Raw genomic sequence first — 14,604 nt, 5'->3', positions numbered from 1 at the left:
TATAGGCAAGCTAATTATTAATTTTTAAAATTTATGTCTCATCTCATGTGTTTAAATGTTCTTCTTAGACTACCAATAAAAAAAAATTAAAGCAAAATATCATTGTTGAGAAAGATTTTTTTAAATTTAATAACAAAATATAAACATAATAAGACTAGACGGTAAAATCTCAATCAGTCATCTTCCCTAATGATGTGCAGAATTCTCTCCCAATCAATTTGCGTTAGGTCATAATCACTGACAATTATGAGCTGGTCAATTAGCGCTTTCAGTGTCCCTCTGCTGGCCATCTTGTAGGCCCACTTCATCAAAAGCATGGTTGCCGCCTTATAGATATATTTATTGTCAGCCTTGGCGATGCTGACGTCCTGTTCGGTCATTTGAAGGTGATAGAAGACGCTCTCCCAGAATTCCCCGAAGCACGTGGCCAGATGGCACGCGCTCCGTTCACGAAGTGGACGCATGAGTTTTTCTTTTGGGACGTTGTTCAGGAAGTGATCTGGAAAGGTTTCAATGAAGAAATAGATGAAAATACAGATGAAGTTGTGGATGAAAAAAAAAAAGATGTAAATATAGATGTTCCTTTTAGTTCACCTTTACAGACCTTACGATCTAAAGGTCAGATGATATAAAAGTCATCTGTTTCTGTGGCCCACGGTAAACAAGGGTGTCCTGTGGCTAGCGCAACGACCAACCACCTTTACCTTTCCCCAACTAATGTCAGGTACGGAAGCGCGGTGGCTGAGCGGTAAAGCGCTTGACTTCCGAACCAGGGTCCGGGGTTTAAATCCTGGTGAAGACTGATTTTTAATTTCGGGATCTTCGGGCACCTCTGAGTTTACCCAGCTCTAATGGGTACCTGGGGGAAAGTAAAGGCAGTTGGACGTTGTGCTGGCCACATGACACCATCGTTAACCGTAGGCCACAGAATCAGATGACCTTTACATCATCTGCCCTATAGACCATAAGGTCTGAAAGGGGAACTTTACTTTTTTTATGTCAGGTACCCATTAGAGCTGGATGGACTCAGAGGCGCCCGAAATTAAAATTTCCAGTCTTCATCAAGATTTTGGCCTTACCCATAGCTTTCAGTAAAGATACAAAGATATTAGGTTCTGGAGACACTCGCCCTTCTTTGAGTATCAGGATTTGAAACTTTGGTTCGAAAGCCAAGGTCTTTACCACTCAGTCCACTGCGTCTCCAAGTATAGGTGCAGATATTGATGTATATATAGATGAAAAGGAGAACAGAAGTAAATGTAGATAAAGATGCAGATAAAGATGTAGATAAAGATGCAGATAAAGATGCAGATAAAGATGCAGATAAAGATGTATATAAAGATGCAGATAAAGATGTAGATAAAGGTAGATAAAGATGTATATAAAGATGCAGATAAAGATGTAGATAAAGATGCAGATAATGATGCAGATAATGATGTAGATAAAGATGTAGATAAAGAATACAGACAAAGATGTAGATAAAGATGAGATAAAGATGTATATAAAGATGCAGATAAAGATGTAAATAACGATGACAGTACATGTGTAGATTCGACAAATACGAAGATGAAGATATAGCGTAAAAATTCAAAATATAACAGGTGCTCTAAAACCTTGACTGCCGAAAACAAAATTTAAAAAAATATGCAAGTTTATTAAAGTAAAAAAAGAATGGTAAAGATCAGCATATTTTACTTTACATATGCCATGGATTGATTTTCACACCGGAACCGGTTCGTTAACCTCTCAGCAAACAGCTAGCCCAAAATTGATACTAATGCATACAAAAGCAAGGGACACAACTCCTACAGAAATAAAAACAACTCTATGGGTTAGCTCTCATTTTGAGAGGAGTTCCCTTGCAGTTAGCGATTAGACGAGAAAGATATACGTCAGTCAAAAGTTCTGTTTTCGATAAAGTTCTTGTCACTAAACTCTGAGATCATAAATATATAGAATCCTATGGACATAGTTTAGGCTGGATTAAGTATCGCAAAATATTTGTTTCACAGCTGGGTCAAAGTACATACGTTGACGAATGCACTGATATTTGGAACAATGTCTTAACTAAAATTATAATTACTTGACCTAATTTGAAAGGAATTTAAGTATTTTCGATTCAAAGTGTTCAGTTAACAATGGGCCTACTTAATGTGACATTAAAGTAATGAAACAATCTTGAGTTCTACATAAACACAATGGAATACATAACTCTATTTAAAATACAAATCCGCTATGAAATTCAGAGATCCGGTATTTCTTTAAGTCATTTAACTTTATTGCACTTACATGGTACCACATTGCGCTTGAGATTCAAAGGTTGCGTCCACAAATAAGGTCTGTGTCAAGAAAATAAAAAGAACAACTTAGTTTGTCTTTCAACAAGAAAATAAAATAATTGCGAAACAATATTTTAATTACTAATATTTCTTTTCATGTAAACTAAAAGTATGTAACGTCCAAATATCCAATTTAATGCATATTTTCTCTACCATAATATTATCTAGCGAGAACACGGTGCTCTAGTTATCTTATCACATTTGTATCCCTTCCCGTTGAGTTTCTTACAGCTTTACAATCAAGATGATATAATGCACATCTTTTATGTGATTAACGGCAGAGACGGGGACGCCAAATGGCTAGCACAAACCATCAACTGCTTTAACTGTCACCAGCTAATGACAAAATCCTTTTTGGAAAAAAAATCTTATCTAAAATGGAAGAACGCCGCCCGTCATCATCATCATCATCAAACTCCATTAGAGTGAGGGCTTGAGAGGTTCAAATCCTCTCTTGCAAAAGCCCTGGACAGAAACCCTGCTGTCTTGTGTAGTGCATACATGTCACCATACAGGTCGAGAAATTTTTGGTTTCCCAGACCTGTCGAGGCGGAGATCAGCAAGTCTGGGGCAGTCAAACAGAATATGAGGCACGGTTTCCTCTTCTCCCCCGCAGCGGGGGCACCGTGAATCGAAATTTGGCCATAGCCGTGAGAACTCCACCCGTAAAACTATATATGAAGTTATTTCCCTTATTCGATAACAAACAAAATAGTTCTTTTTTTATTTTTGTTTAACGATTCATGTTTTGTTAGGTACAATAGATAATTGTTTAAAGTATCAAGTTGATCGGAGAATATGTTAGGGAGAAATAGCATTAACAATTATTACAAGGGGACTAAACGTAACAAATTTAGCCATATCTGGGAATACTGAAGTATTAGTTTCCCTTGGTGTTACACAAAATTATTAATTACTAGTAATTAATTATCTAACTGGCTGCTTTTTTTTTATTGGACCATGACTATGCCAATAAATAATTGTGCGAAGTTTCAACTGGATCCTAAAATGGGTGTGGGAGAAATAACGTGTAAACACTTTTAACAGACAGACAGACAGACAGAGTGAGTTGATATAAGCTTTGTAAAAATGTACCTAAAATGCCATTCACTTTCTATGGCTTTGATCAGTGCATTTTTTGACTGCTTCCTTAAATCTTCCTGGTGTCTTCTGAAAGGATGAAAGCAAATTAATGTGAAAGTTCAAGGTGATGTTAAAACTTCAAGGTGATGTTAAAAGTTCAAAGTGATGTTAAAAGTTCAAAATGATGTGAAACGTTGAAGGTGTTGTCAATATGTCAGGACGATGTGAAAAGTTCAAGGTGATGTGAAAAGTTCAAGGTGATGTGAAAAGTTCAAGGTGATGTGAAAAGTTCAAGGTGATGTGAAAAGTTCAAGGTGATGTGAAACGTTGAAGGTGTTGTCAATATGTCAGGACGATGTGAAAAGTTCAAGGTGATGTTAAAAGTTCAAAGTGATGTTAAAAGTTCAAGGTGATGTGAAACGTTGAAGGTGTTGTCAATATGTCAGGACGATGTGAAAAGTTCAAGGTGATGTGAAAAGGTCAAGGCAAATTGAAACGGTCAAGGCGAATTGACACGGTCAAGGTCATGTGAAAAAGTCAAAATGATGAGAAATTTCAAAGTGAAAAGTTCAAGGTAATGTTACAAGTTCAAGGTTTGCGTTGAAGCTAATAAAAATGTTAACTCTAGAACGGACAACAAAATGTACTCACGACTTTTCGGCCAAGTTGACAAATTCAAACTCATCAACCAACTTATCAACTGTCTCGTCCTGTAATGTCTTAGTAAACTGAGTCTCGGTTATTCTATATTTAATGCTCTGTTGAAGACACAGTTCAGACTTCTCATCATGTCGAAGACACAGTTCAGACTTCTCATCATGTTGAAGACACAGTTCAGACTTCTCATCATGTTTAAGCTGTAAAGAAACGTTAATTGAACTGTAGCATTTGTAAAATATATTTTTACTATCACGTGATAATCGTGTCACGGTCATCAATAGTAACAAAAGTTAAACTCAGAATATTTTTTCATACACACTGAAAGCGTATAAAGGGATAAAAATAACTCATCATAGCCCAAGGGAGGTAAAAAAAAATAACTTGACAGTATCAAAAGTCAAGTTATTTCTGGAAGTATTCTGGGATTGCTAAGTATAAAAAAAAAGAATAAGAATTGTAAACACGTTTGTATCAACTCTCTGTCTGGTACAAATTTCGAGCACATTATTTCTCCCACTTCCCAAGCTTGGATCAAGTTGAAACTTCACACAATCATTCATTATCCAAGACATCAAACAAATCAATAAGAAATACTACTTACCTCATTAAATAATGGCAATAAATAAAGATTATTTGATACCGAAAAGGGGTAATAATTCTTACAGCATTTAGAGATATGAATAAATTTCCCTTAGATATTTTTTCAAAAGGTACTTGTTATTATTCATTATGCTTAATCTCATTTCCACCACTGTAGATATATTTCTCAATTCGATTGGTTTGTATTGTCATGCCAGGGCCGGCCTTAGGTAAATGAAGGCCCTAGGTGAAGAGAATAGGGAGGACCTAGGCGAATATGAATGAAAGATGAAATTGAAAATTTAAAAAAAGACCGAAAAATACGCGAAGAATGATAAACCGTCCCGTGTCTTTATCTAAATCAAGAAATAAGTTAACTTCATATAGCGCAGATAGCACTAGTGTGTTTCATGGACGATTCAAGATCACCAGACCTTAATGTTTCGAAATTTTACCAAAAGGAAGAAACAATGATCTTCTAGCATATTTAGTCTAACAAGTAAACATTCGCGAATAAACCTTGAATCATAGTAAAGAATTAGAATTAAGCTGGTAGACATAGAGTTCATCTATGTTTGAGATTCAATCCAGGCTTCGTAATTTGTTTTTAATTTACATTTCTTACTACACCATTCTGTTGTCATGTAATAGTCTAGTTGCACTCATGTTTAAAACCTTATCTTATTTGCGTCCTTCTGTTGTCATGTAATAGTCTAGTTACTATCATGTTTAAAACCTTATCTTATTTGCGTCATTCTGTTGTCATGCAATAGTCTAGTTGCACTCATGTTTAAAAACTTATCTTATTTGCGTCCTTCTGTTGTCATGTAATAGTCTAGTTGCACTCATGTTTAAAACCTTATCTTATTTGCGTCCTTCTGTTGTCATGTAATAGTCTAGTTACTATCATGTTTAAAACCTTATCTTATTTGCGTCCTTCTGTTGTCATGTAATAGTCTAGTTGCACTCATGTTTAAAACCTTATCTTATTTGCGTCCTTCTGTTGTCATGCAATAGTCTAGTTGCACTCATGTTTAAAACCTTATCTTATTTGCGTCCTTCTGTTGTCATGTAATAGTCTAGTCACTATCATGTTTACAACCTTATCTTATTTGCGTCCTTCTGTAGTCATGCAATAGTCTAGTTGCACTCATGTTTAAAACCTTATCTTATTTGCGTCCTTCTGTTGTCATGCAATAGTCTAGTTGCACTCATGTTTAAAACCTTATCTTATTTGCGTCATTCTGTAGTCATGTAATAGTCTAGTTACTATCATGTTTAAAACCTTATCTTATTTGCGTCATTCTGTTGTCATGCAATAGTCTAGTTGCACTCATATTTAAAACCTTATCTTATTTGCGTCCTTCTGTTGTCATGCAATAGTCTAGTTGCACTCATGTTTAAAACCTTATCTTATTTGCGTCCTTCTGTTGTCATGTAATAGTCTAGTCACTATCATGTTTACAACCTTATCTTATTTGCGTCCTTCTGTAGTCATGTAATAGTCTAGTTGCACTCATGTTTAAAACCTTATCTTATTTGCGTCCTTCTGTAGTCATGTAATAGTCTAGTTACTATCATGTTTAAAACCTTATCTTATTTGCGTCATTCTGTTGTCATGTAATAGTCTAGTTGCACTCATGTTTAAAACCTTATCTTACTTCTTGTGCAGTTGTGCCACTGGCACTCGTCTTGTCTTCCGAAATGGGAATCGGACAGTTAACATCCAAATCAAGCGTCCTTGACATTGGTCATTGACTTAATCTGTAAAAGACAAAGAGTAGCAATGTCAAGTCAATGAAGAAACAAACTCTTGAAACTCTAGGCCAATGAATCCCAAAGTGCTCTGTATAGAACCCCAGAGGGTCTACGAGCCTAAAATTGTAGGAACCACTGCTCTAGGCTCATGTAATTTACTATCCATCGGCCTGTCTGGAATGTTATATAGGAGGGATCAATTTGCTACATCCCTATTATAGATGGCTTGTTTTTTTAAAGATGCTCGTGTTGGAATCGAGGCCGAAGGCTGTGAACACCGGGAAAACTCCCCCATATTCCGTCTCTGTACCACATCAGCAGTGCATAAATAAGTTTTTTTGGTTTGTAAAGGGAAGTAATTAGTTCCAAAAGTTTTGTTTTCTAAATCAACAAAGCTGTTAGCTCTAAATTCTTAACTTAAGTGACAACAAAACTAAGTGGCAGCTAAGTGGCTATTATTAGTGGGTGATGGCGTCAAAGGTCAAGAGTCACTTCAAGGTCTATTATACGTTTTGTAATAGCACTAATTGTAGGTTTCAACAGTTTTGATATTGTAGTGGGGAGAAAAAATAAATGTCCGTTACCAAAGATTATTACATACTATGTTGCATTCCTAGGCTTTTCATATTTAAAAAATGTGTTTAAAATGTCGTTATCGTATTTTACAGATTATAGAAGTTACTTAACAATCACAAATACTTTTTAAAAAAAGCATATTAAGTTTTTAAATTAGTTTGGATCAATCATGTAATTACATCTAGACTACGAATAATAAATCTATGCAATTAGAAATTTTTTATTCTATTTACAAATTCTTTTTTCTTTAACACGATGTCAAGCTTTTAGCGTTCTCAATACGCTATGATCCTATCACTTGTCTGGACCAGTTAGAAAGGGGTGGGGACTGGGGGGTCGGGGCTGGCGGGGTGGGGAAAGAACTGGGTATCCGGGTGATCGCTTTTTAAATGTATTTTTTTTTAAAGGGGAACAACCTGTATTCGAAATTTAGTTTATTGTCTAGGATAGTACCAAGGTATTTTAAAGTTTGCACAATTTCAATAGTCTCTCCAGCTACAGAAACAATATCATTTTCCTTCTTTTCCCTACGAAAATCGATTATCATTTCTTGTTTTTTTTTTTTTTTAAATTTAATAATAACAAGATTACAAAGAGAGTTTGTGTTACACAAACTCAGAGGCGGCCCCCGTCGAAGTCGGATCCCTGTCGGATCTGCATATTCGCAAATAATATTCAAGAGGTGATTTAATTTTAATGGTCAAAAGTAATAATGTTTCAAAGATTCATTAGCCGTAAATTTAAATTTAAATTAAATTTAAAAAAAAAGTAGATTAGTTTTAGTATATTAAAACATTGCAATATTGATCAAAACGTTTGGAAATGAAAATCTACACTTTTTTTTACACTTTAAGTTTAGAAATTGAAATTCTACATCTTAATCTAGTCTATTTTAGTCTTAACTAGATCTAGAAATTGTAGATCAAGACTCTAAAATAATTTTAATTAGAATATAAATCCAGATCTAGATATACTGTAATAAAAATCTAGATCTAGTTTAAAAAATCTAGATTATATCTAAATCAAGATATCATTCCTTTTTTAAACGCGAATCACATAACGAGGCTTAATAAACATTACTATACCGAGTTCTTTTTTCATTTCATTTAAAGAATTCATTCCATATGACGTCAAAGGAAAAAAAAACACTACGTCACACTGCCTAGCTAGACTAAAAATCGTCTTCATCATTACGAGCCATTTATCGAGTGTTCATAGACATTGGTGCACCGAGTGCGTTCTTTTAGCATTTCATTTAAAGAATTCATTCCATATGACGTCAAAGGAAAAAAAACACTACGTCACACTGCCTAGCTAGACTAAAAATCGTCTTAATCATTACGAGCCATTTATCGAGTGTTCATAGACATTGGTGCGCCGAGTGCGTTCTTTTAGCATTTCATTTAAAGAATTCATTCCATATGACGTCAAAGGAAAAAAAAAACACTACGTCACACGGCTTAGTTAGACTAAAATATGTTTTCATCAATACGAGCAATTTTCGAGGGTTATTAGACATTGGTGCACCGAGTGCGTTCTTTTAGCATTACATTTAAAGAGTCATTCATATGACGTCAAAGAAAAAAAATTCCATTACCTCACAATAGGCTAGTACCGGTACCATAAAAAAATGTCTTTATTTACACGAGATATTTAACGAGGGTTCATAGACATTTGTGCACTGAGTTGTAATAGAATTTATTTAAAGAGGATCAGAGCCGCATTGTTTTTGCGTTTTGTCTGTCAGTCGGTCTGTCCGTCATCTTGATATAAAAAAAATAAACAACTAAAAGTTATTAAAAATTGATTAACCTTTATTTTACGTTTCAAAACATCGCAATAATTTTTAGGTATGAACACAATTGAAAAGTTTATATAATAGATTGTTCCGGATGTTTGTATAAATAGTAAAAGAAAAAGAGAATTTCAGATAAATGTAATACCGTTAATTAATTTTTTTGGATGGTCTCGTATAAAAATTAGATGTACTAAAGCCATGCGGAGAGATTTTCATACCTTACTTTGGTGTTTGGATTCTGTTTTCCTTAAAAATCGGAACATAATATTAACGATAATTAGATGTTTTAACGTTTTAGGTAGAAAGTTAAATGTACTGTAAGAGAGTAGTGAGTTAAAATATTTTTCATAAAAATCCGTAAATGAGAAGATTATTTGTTTATTAATTAGAAGAGGGAGTTCAAACAATTATTTGGCGTTAGTAGATTTTTAAAAAAAATTCTAAACTTTCTGGCGACGATTTGTAAGAAACAAAATCCGGAACATTCTTTATCGATTACAAAACTTCTATGTTATGTTTCAGCAAGAAAATTAAATATCTAAAAAGTAATGTTCAGTAATCAATTCTAGTAAATTACTTTTTTTTTAAAGCCCTGAACAACCTATTGTCGATATTTTTAAAATTTGTTTAAAGATGAAAATACGGAACAATTTGATATTGATAACCAATTATAGTGACACATTGTCAAATAATATAAGTGTAATATTAGTAAATTATGCGATCTCAAACAATAATTAGGCATAATTCATGTTTTATAAAACAATATCCGGAACATTTTTACACTTAATGAAATATAAGTCAGTGTAGAGATTTTGATTTAGCATTAATATGCTATTTACATAAAATACGGAACAACATATTATTGATAATGTGTTTTTGCAACGTTTAAGCATTGAAATTGAATGTAATATAAATTAGAAGAGCAAACAAACATTTGTTGGGGTTGATTAGTTCTGCACAAAAAAATCCGGAACAATCAATTTTAAGATAATTAAAACTATTGAGATGTTACGGGAGGAAAATTAAAGGGTAAATCAGATTTTCAATTGCTTTTAGAGTTCTAGTTTTTTTTAATCTAATCGTGACGGACAGACCGACCAACAGACAAAACGCACAAAAATAATCTTCTTTTATTCGGATGGGGGCACTAAACAAAAAATAAATAAAATCTGATTTTTTAAAAAAGTTTATGGAATTGGTTTAGCATGTGATCATGTTACGACGTTACGCTACTGCACGAAAATCGCTGTATAAAAAGTCCATTTAAAAAAATGTGCGTGATATTTACATACAAAGTGCATTATTAGCCTTTATAATTAAACAGAAATGTTTTCTTTTTAATTTTAGCAGCTAGTTTACCAGAAAAAACATCTTTAACTATTATTTATATTTGTTGTAAACATTTCCTGTACATTTTAAAAATATATTTGACTTGGTGATACTGAAAATACACAAAGATTGTGGATCTTTGTTAGCATATTGTAACATTGCCTCCCTTACATTTACGTAATTGTTTTAGAATTGGTGTATTTTTATTAAAAAAATCGCTTGCATAATTAATTTTATAAATTAAACGGTTTGCTTTTAGAAAACCAAAAGTAGCCGTTGCACCTAAACTTTTCAAGCCCCATTTAATGATGAAATAATATTTTTCATATCTCTTCTAGTTTTCGAGATCTGAGTGTGACAGACGGACAGACGGACAGACGGACATTTTGCACAAACCTAATAGCGGCTTTTTCCCCTTACGGGGGCCGCTAAAAATGGTAGCTATATAAGTATGTATCTTAATATAACAACATAAAACAACATCTATTATAGTCTAAATAAGAATATACATGATATAACAGCATAATAGTATACCTATTATAGTCTAAATAAGAATATGCATGATATAACAGAATAATAAAAAAAAATTATTTTAGTCTAAATAAGAATATGCAACAGACTCTAGATGACTAACCTTCTGTGTTTTCCCAGTTTGAAGAAATAAATCTCTTTACATTTAAAGCACAGGGAAAGGCGAGGTCTAATATTATTGTTTACATTCACAGTGCGTAGCACACGAACGCTACAGTGAAGTGTTGGCTTTTTATTTCCTGTACAGGTCAGGAGCAGCCAAAGAAAACACAAGGGAAAGAACAATGCAAATAAATATCCAAGTTAGGAAAATTAAAACAAACAAGAAAAATATGTTAAAAAACTTAAAAAAAAAAAATAAGCTAATATTAAGTGTGATTCCAGACCAGCAATAATAAATGTGTGCGATTAGAAATTTCTTCACCAGGTTTTAGGCAATTTCTTAATTTCTAGCAGTGATCCCATCACTTATCTCTACCATTCCGGAAAGATGTGGGGTATCTGTGTGAAGGTTATCGTGATAGCTATTTAAATGTATTTTATGTTTTGAAAAAGTTGTACAACTTCATTTTAAACTCGAGGCCAAGCCCCCCATCAAGCCAATGTTCTAGCCACTTTACCAGCGAAGTGCTTATGAAAATAGAAGGTTTCATATCTATCTATTGTTACTTTAAAGCTTAAAAGCGACGACCTAATTCTCTACACAAAGTTTAAAAAGTAAAGCTTCCCTTTCAGACCTAGCTATCTATAGGGCAGATGATATAAAGGTCATCTGTTTCTGTGGCCCACAGTTAACGAGGCTGTCATGTAACCATTACAACGACCAACCGCCTTTACTTTTCCCCAACTAATGTCAGGTAAACAATACAGCAAAAATCCCAGTCTTCACAAGGATTCGTACCCGGGACCCCCGGTTTGGAAGCCAAGCACCTTACCACTTAGTCTCCGCGCCTCCCACGCAAAGTATAAAGAAGACTTATTCAACTTACTGCGCAACATCTGTCAAGTGCAATTTATTTCCTTTGTTCGATAAAAAAACACACCACCTTTTACTGTAAATATTTATTTTTAAGTTCAACGTTTTACATATATGCATCGTCACCAAAGGCAGAAAGACTATAAATAACTTCTTTTTGGTGAATCTGGTGTTCAGAATAAAGGAAGTAGTCCTAGTCTTATTGTCATTTGTATGCACATTTTACCACCATGTAGAAACTAATTTTCTATACAAGTTCAGTATTTAGCTCATTTTTTTTGTAAAGTTACTTGGCACCATTGAAATTTAATGGAGCGTCCTTAGCATTGTTTACATTCAGTGTTTCACAAACCTTTTCCGTAACGGACTTTCTATGTATTTAGCGGGACACTTTGCGGATTTTTTTTTAGAAGAGATGAATTTATATGGTGGTCTACTATTTATTTATTAATTGTACACATGCTCCTTTTTCCCTAGTGCTAATAGAGAATGGAATGGGCTGCCTGAGCCAGCCAGGAAAACTAATGACTTGGCAGAGTTTAGGTCATAGGTTAACATGCATGACTAGATGCATGACGCGTTGGACGTAATCATCTTATTTTTGAAGTAACGTCTGTATTTTATAAGAGAAGAAGATAAGTAGTTCCTGGAACGCCTATTCAGGAAAACAGTTTGAGAATCACTGGTTTAGTTTATCTGTGTAAACCCCAAGAGAAAAACAGAAAATCCAGAAGTTCGATATTGTTACAATTTTACGTAAAAGAATATACAAGACTTAGATTCAATTATTCCCAACAAACACAAGACTGACATAGTGTTTCAAAATGGGTTTGTGTATTTAATTACTTTTGAAGATACTATTACAGATGTGTTCATTGTTAGAACAATTTTTATTTTACAAGAAATATTTCAGCAGAGTATTTGTTATATTGTTGCACAGTGCCATAAAGGCTTTCAAGGTCCAAAAGAAGCAGTGGCGTAGCTAGGGTGGGGGAAGGAGGGGGGGAGAATTTCAAGATCCCCCTGGCCCTCACTTGAGTAGGGGCCCCTAAAAGGAGTGTTTTTACATTAAATATTAAGTATTACGCAAAATGCAGGGGCCCAATGGGGTCAAGCCCCCCCCCCGTGCCCCCATATGATGTGAAATTCCTAGCTATGCCCCTAAAAATAAAGTGAGATGATGCAGACTTAATATCTCTAATACTCTACTTTAAAAAAATAGTAAAATTTCATAAAGACTTACTGTAATCTATATAATAGTCAACTCTCACGCTCAATATTAAAAAGAAACACAGATCTGAGTGGCAAAAAAAATATAGGAGTGACGTCTCTGTGAATCAAAACATAAAATCTACAATATTCAAGTACACCATTTACTTCTGGGTGTACCATGAATGGAAGTGACTGCTTCCGGAAGTAACTTGGGATTTCCGCTGTGTTGAACGGTTAGCTGTGTGTCTGAGCAGTAGCATAGCAAGGTACCCATGGGTACAGGAATACACATTGCATACACGTTGCAGGGCCGGCCCTTAAGCATAGGTAAACTAGACAGCAGCCTAGTGGGCGCCTCGCTCAGAACTCAAAACAATTTTTTAGAGAGAAAAATATTGAAATTTTGCACAATTTTTTTTTTACATGACAACACAAAAATCAATAGAAAAAAAACAACAACAGTTTATTAACTATTGGTAATTAATTATTTTGTTTGGTATCTTGAACAAAGGAAAGAAATTGTACTTGTTAATGTTTTTAAAAACCGATAACGGTAAAAATCCACATAGGTATCCCTTTCTTTTTTCTCCCCCTCCCCCCCACACACTTTCCCCAGCTGGTACAGACAAGTGAATGGATCATAGAGTATTGAGATATCTAAAAGCATAAAGGAGAGTTCAACAAAAACAATTGGTATCATATTATAAATCGCACAGATTTATTGTTGTTGGTCCAGTGGCGTAGCTAGAGTATATGATGCCTGGTGCGGTACATCATCTTGATGCCCCCCCCCCCAAAAAAAAAAAAAAACAACAACAACAACTAACTAATTAATAACATTGCAAAACTTACTTTTTTTCAAAATAATATGTATTCATTAATCAAATATTGTTAATTCTTTCATGACCTTAATGACCTTTCATGACTGCAGCATTATCATAGCCTTGACCCCCTGCAGTCCATTATGTCCAAGCCATCTAAACGCAATTTCTCTAGAATCATCTCAGCGATTCCAGCAGCATGCGTGTCCTTTGTGTCGATGAAGTCAACAAAAGACTCACGAACCTGCACCCCGTCATTCTCCATGACAACATACCGTAAAATTTGGGAAATTTGATCCAGCTTTGAGATGTCAGGTGTACTGTCAAACATAATAGAGAAATATTTGGCTTGTTTTATTTTCTGTATGATTTGTTTTTTAGCGTGATCCCCCAATATTGTAATAAATTCATTTGGTATTTGTGGAGACATGTATGTATTCGGTCTGGAACAAAGCTTAGTTCGAAGCACATGCTCCCTCAAGAGTGGATCGTACTTTGATAGTAATTTTACTAACTCTCCAGGTTTTCGTCTCTTGTATAATCAAATCTTGGGCCTTGTTGTCAATATTGTTCTCTACTCTCAAGCAAACTTCAAGTTCCCTCCAAGCAAGCGATGACTGAATGTGAGCTCTGCTGGTCTCAAGTTTTTCTATTTTCGGGGATAACCTCCACCACTCATTGAATCCATCTTTGGATTTAAATGAAGATTTGGTACTTGATCTTGTTGAGAAGAGTGTGCATGGGAAGCAAAATAAGGATTCTTTTTTTTTTTGGCGAATAACACATACACTTTCTAAGAACTTTCTCGCCGTTTGACATTTACCGAAAAAAACAAGCCTTTGAAAGCTTTCTAGCCTTTCCTTTTGCTGATTCTTGATGTCTATACGCATCTCTGAATTGACTGTCCATACGCTGAACTGTTTCAGATCCTTGAGTGAGAAG

General features: G+C 34.4%; 1 protein-coding gene across 3 annotated transcripts; it reads right to left on the bottom strand.

Annotated features, from left to right (window-relative positions):
• Positions 1-99: 99 nt before the first annotated feature.
• On the bottom strand, positions 100-13,029 carry LOC106054628 (uncharacterized). Of its 3 annotated transcripts, XM_056016763.1 has the most exons (7): positions 12,873-13,029; positions 10,757-10,892; positions 6,323-6,425; positions 4,074-4,279; positions 3,435-3,509; positions 2,290-2,339; positions 100-499 (listed from the first exon to the last, which is right to left on the bottom strand). In XM_056016763.1, the coding sequence occupies exons 3-7, from the start codon at positions 6,407-6,409 to the stop codon at positions 174-176; spliced, it is 744 nt and encodes a 247-aa protein (XP_055872738.1). In that variant the 5' UTR covers positions 6,410-6,425; positions 10,757-10,892; positions 12,873-13,029; the 3' UTR covers positions 100-173. The 3 variants fall into 3 exon arrangements, with proteins under 3 accessions (XP_055872738.1, XP_055872740.1, XP_055872739.1); XM_056016765.1 differs by lacking the exon at positions 10,757-10,892 and having other exon boundaries at positions 12,873-13,028; XM_056016764.1 differs by lacking the exon at positions 12,873-13,029 and having other exon boundaries at positions 10,757-10,929.
• Positions 13,030-14,604: the final 1,575 nt, after the last annotated feature.

The sequence above is a fragment of the Biomphalaria glabrata genome, chromosome 18 (genome assembly GCF_947242115.1).
Source record: "Biomphalaria glabrata chromosome 18, xgBioGlab47.1, whole genome shotgun sequence".
Classification (NCBI taxonomy): domain Eukaryota; kingdom Metazoa; phylum Mollusca; class Gastropoda; family Planorbidae; genus Biomphalaria; species Biomphalaria glabrata.
Note: the sequence above shows the minus strand (reverse complement) of the source record. Positions and strands in the feature narration are given on the sequence as shown.

Excerpts from the sequence above, each read along its gene's own strand:
- LOC106054628 (XM_056016763.1), bottom strand. The coding sequence starts at position 6,409 with ATGTCAAGGACGCTTGATTTGGATGTTAACTGTCCGATTCCCATTTCG. Across the intron at positions 2,340-3,434 it reads GAAAGTGAATGGCATTTTAG|ACCTTATTTGTGGACGCAAC; the intron begins GTACATTTTTAC and ends TTCTTGACACAG. Across the intron at positions 500-2,289 it reads CAAGCGCAATGTGGTACCAT|ATCACTTCCTGAACAACGTC; the intron begins GTAAGTGCAATA and ends AAACCTTTCCAG.